The sequence below is a fragment of the Talpa europaea genome, assembly GCF_964194135.1.
Source record: "Talpa europaea genome assembly, chromosome: X".
In the NCBI taxonomy this organism is placed as follows: domain Eukaryota; kingdom Metazoa; phylum Chordata; class Mammalia; order Eulipotyphla; family Talpidae; genus Talpa; species Talpa europaea.
Window position 1 is genome coordinate 14,355,379 of NC_140081.1, and position 3,190 is coordinate 14,358,568.

Sequence of the window (3,190 nt, forward strand, 5' to 3'; positions counted from 1 at the left end):
AAGGGGGGGGGGGCTTCACCTGAGGGGAAAGGTACTGTGCTGGGGGGGAAATCAAGGCTCAGACTGTGAGTTGGTTTGTGAGGGCAATGGACTCCAGACTAGTGAGGTGTTGCCAAACTTGCGGCAGTGGTCAAACCTGGGAAGGCTAACAGCCATAGGTCAGCTGGGGGGAGGGGAACGGAGGGGGTATGGTGGAGGGGGTATGGTGGAGGGGGTGAAGGGGGGGAGCTCAGGAATGTGAGGAAAGTATTAGCAAAGGAAAGCCTGCCGGCGGTGAGGCTAAGGACTCTGTGGCAACCGAGGGAGTCGCCACCCTACTGGTATCCTAGGATGTCTCTGTGCTGGTGACTTGACTCACGCTCATTTTCTCCTGTGGTGTCACAGGGGAGGAGGGTGTGAGAGAGTTCGTTTAAAGGGTTACTATCTGCACAGGCGAAATTCCAGATCTTTCCAAGAACTAAGGTGCAGATCTTGATGTCTGAGGAAAGAGGATGCAAAAGAATTCATCCTGCATTCTCAGCCTTGGGAGACCAGGGGCAGGTGGGCAGGTGGGGCAACCCTCATATCCTAGGGAGGTCTCAGGAAAAGCTGACAGAAAGAGAGGAGCCTTCAGCTATGCTAGAAGGTCAAAGGAAAGATTGAGGGGGCCACCCACCCCCCATTAAATAGATAACAAAAAATGTGAGCCCCACCTTTTCAGTCAGAGGTTGAAAGCTCAGGGCTGGGGTATCAGGCTGAGACTCATGCTTACTTATTGACATCAAATGTAGAGACACCTTTAATGTGAATCTACAGCTACCAGTTAGCAGAAGGGAGGTGCCCCAGGCTCTATCTGGAAATTAAGTACCCTGAATGAAAACTGGGGTCCAAGCAGCCCATGAAGGAGGAGGCTCCACATAGCTCTAAGTTGGATAGGGGCGAAGGAAACCTTACTTTGGGTTTTCCTCTGAGGTCTCAGGGAGGTGCTGACTTTGGTTTGAAGCGTGAGCACCAGAGCAGCAGAAGGGAGGGGGCCCCGAACCTCACATAGTGAACATGACAATCATGATTGTGAACTGAAAAGACCACCACACCCCAGAATAGAGGCTCCGCACAGGCAGCCCCTGCTGTCACCTCAGTATACCCCAGGCCGGGCTGGCAGGCTGCACACCAGGGTTCCCTTGAACTTTCTCCACAAGAGGAAGTTCAGTGGACAGACAAGAGAACAGGAGCCCTGTGGGGTGCTAAAGCAGCACCCTCTGGGACCCCCACAGGTGGCCTTGGTTAAAACCAAGGAGGCATCGTCCCGATGGGGGTGCTCACACCCTCTCATTCTCCTTCCTCCAGGTGCCCCCGTCACCTACTCTGCTGCCCACAGTGGGGCCTGCTGTCCCTGAACAGGGTCATCATGCCTCGCGGGTCAAAGAGCAAGCTCCATGCCTCTGAGAAACGCCGCCAGGCCCGAGCGAAAATTCGGGCTTGCGGGGCTGGTCAGGCCAATGCAGCAGATGAAAAGGTGGCCAGTCCGACCTCCTCTCCTTCTCATGAAGGTGCTACTCAGAGTGAGCCTGCTGCCGGGTCAAGAAGCATGTCCCGGGGCCGTCAGAGAAAACCAACCACCACCATTAATTCTCGGGGTCGGTTGGCTATTCGCCCAAGTGGCATTTCCCAGGGGCGTCAGAGAACCCCATCCACCACCTCTAGTTCTGCAAGCACTTCTCCTGAGAGATCCAATGAAGGTGCTCACAGTCAACACGAGCATATGGGCTACAACTTCGGCGTGCCAGGGCCCGAGGTTATCATGAGGAAGGCCTGCTTGCTGGAGCAGTTCCTGCTGTACAAGTATAAGATGAAGCAGCCCATCAAGAAGGAAGACATGCTGAAGGTTATCAACCCAGTGTTCCAAGATCACTTCACTGAGATTCTCAAGAAAGCCTCTGAGCGCATCGAGATGGTGTTTGCCGCGGAGGTGAAGGAAGTCGATTCGGTGAATTATTCCTATGATCTTGTCAGCAAGTTGAAGCTCCCCAACAATGGAAGAGTGCGTGCTGGCCGGGGGCTACCCAAGACCGGTCTCCTGATGAATATCCTGGGTATGATCTGCATGAAGGGCAACTGTGCCAAGGAGGAAGACATCTGGCAGTTCCTGGCTATGATGCACGTATATGCCGGGAGGAAGCACTTCATCTACGGTGAGCCCAGGAAGCTCATCACCAAAGATTTGGTGAGGCTGAAGTATCTAGAGTACCGCCAGGTGGCCAACAGCGATCCCCCCTGCTTTGAGTTCCTGTGGGGTCCAAAAGCCCATGCTGAAACCAGCAAGATGCAAGTCCTTAAGTTTTTGGCCAAGGTCAACGAAACCTCCCCTAGCACTTTCCGAGCCCTCTATGAAGAAGCTTTGAAAGATGAGAAAGAGAAAGCCTTAGCAGTAGATGTAGCCAGTGCTGGCACTATTGCCAAAGCCAGTGCCCCACCCCGGGCCAGTATACCTAGAAGTATCTTCCCATCCTTGTGAAAGTGTGAGGTGGTGGTGGTTGTTTTTGTTGTTGTTGTTTATCAATAGGGAGTGTATACTTGGAATTGTGAAAGAGTTTCCTAGTAAAAGTGTTGGGAGTATGGAATAGGAAAAAAAAAAATAACACATCAATGTTGGTTTTACCTGTGCCTTTTTGTCTTTAGCTTTGTAAACTTTAACGACTTGCACTTTGAGTTTCTTTGCTTATTCAAGAGTGTTGGAGAAATTGAATCTTATTAAACTGGCTTTTCTTCACCACATTTTGAGTGTCCTTTGGAAGGTTAAGTGTTAGTACTGGGAATGATAACATCAAGATATTTCAGTCTGTACTAAGAACTTCAAACCGTGAGCTCATAGAGGTAAAATGTTAAACAGCCTCTGTGAACTAGAGGTACAGTAAAAAGAATGGGTGAGCAACGGTGAAATAAGTCAGAAGGGAAAAGAAAAATATCGGGTGGCGTCACTTATAGCAGGAATATAGGGAACCAAATAAGACATCAGTGTAAAAAAATAATAACAGTACAAAACACAACAAAGCAAAAACAGACAATTACAAAGCAGAGACATCCTGCAGGGAGGAGGAGGGAGAGGGATCAGAGGGAGGGAGGGAGGAGCACAGGGGACTGAGGTGATGGTGCACGGGTGCCTTGGTGAAGGAAACTCTATGGGGGCTACACTTGAGGGGGTGGGGGGAAG

At 51.0% G+C, this 3,190-nt stretch overlaps 1 protein-coding gene across 1 annotated transcript; it reads left to right on the forward strand.

Annotated features, from left to right (window-relative positions):
* Positions 1-1,387: 1,387 nt before the first annotated feature.
* Positions 1,388-2,472, forward strand: LOC311187007 (melanoma-associated antigen B5-like; the record flags this gene model as incomplete). The annotated part of the gene is given in 2 exon segments (XM_084258205.1): positions 1,388-2,392; positions 2,395-2,472. Coding segments are annotated over 2 exon segments (1,083 nt in total).
* Positions 2,473-3,190: the final 718 nt, after the last annotated feature.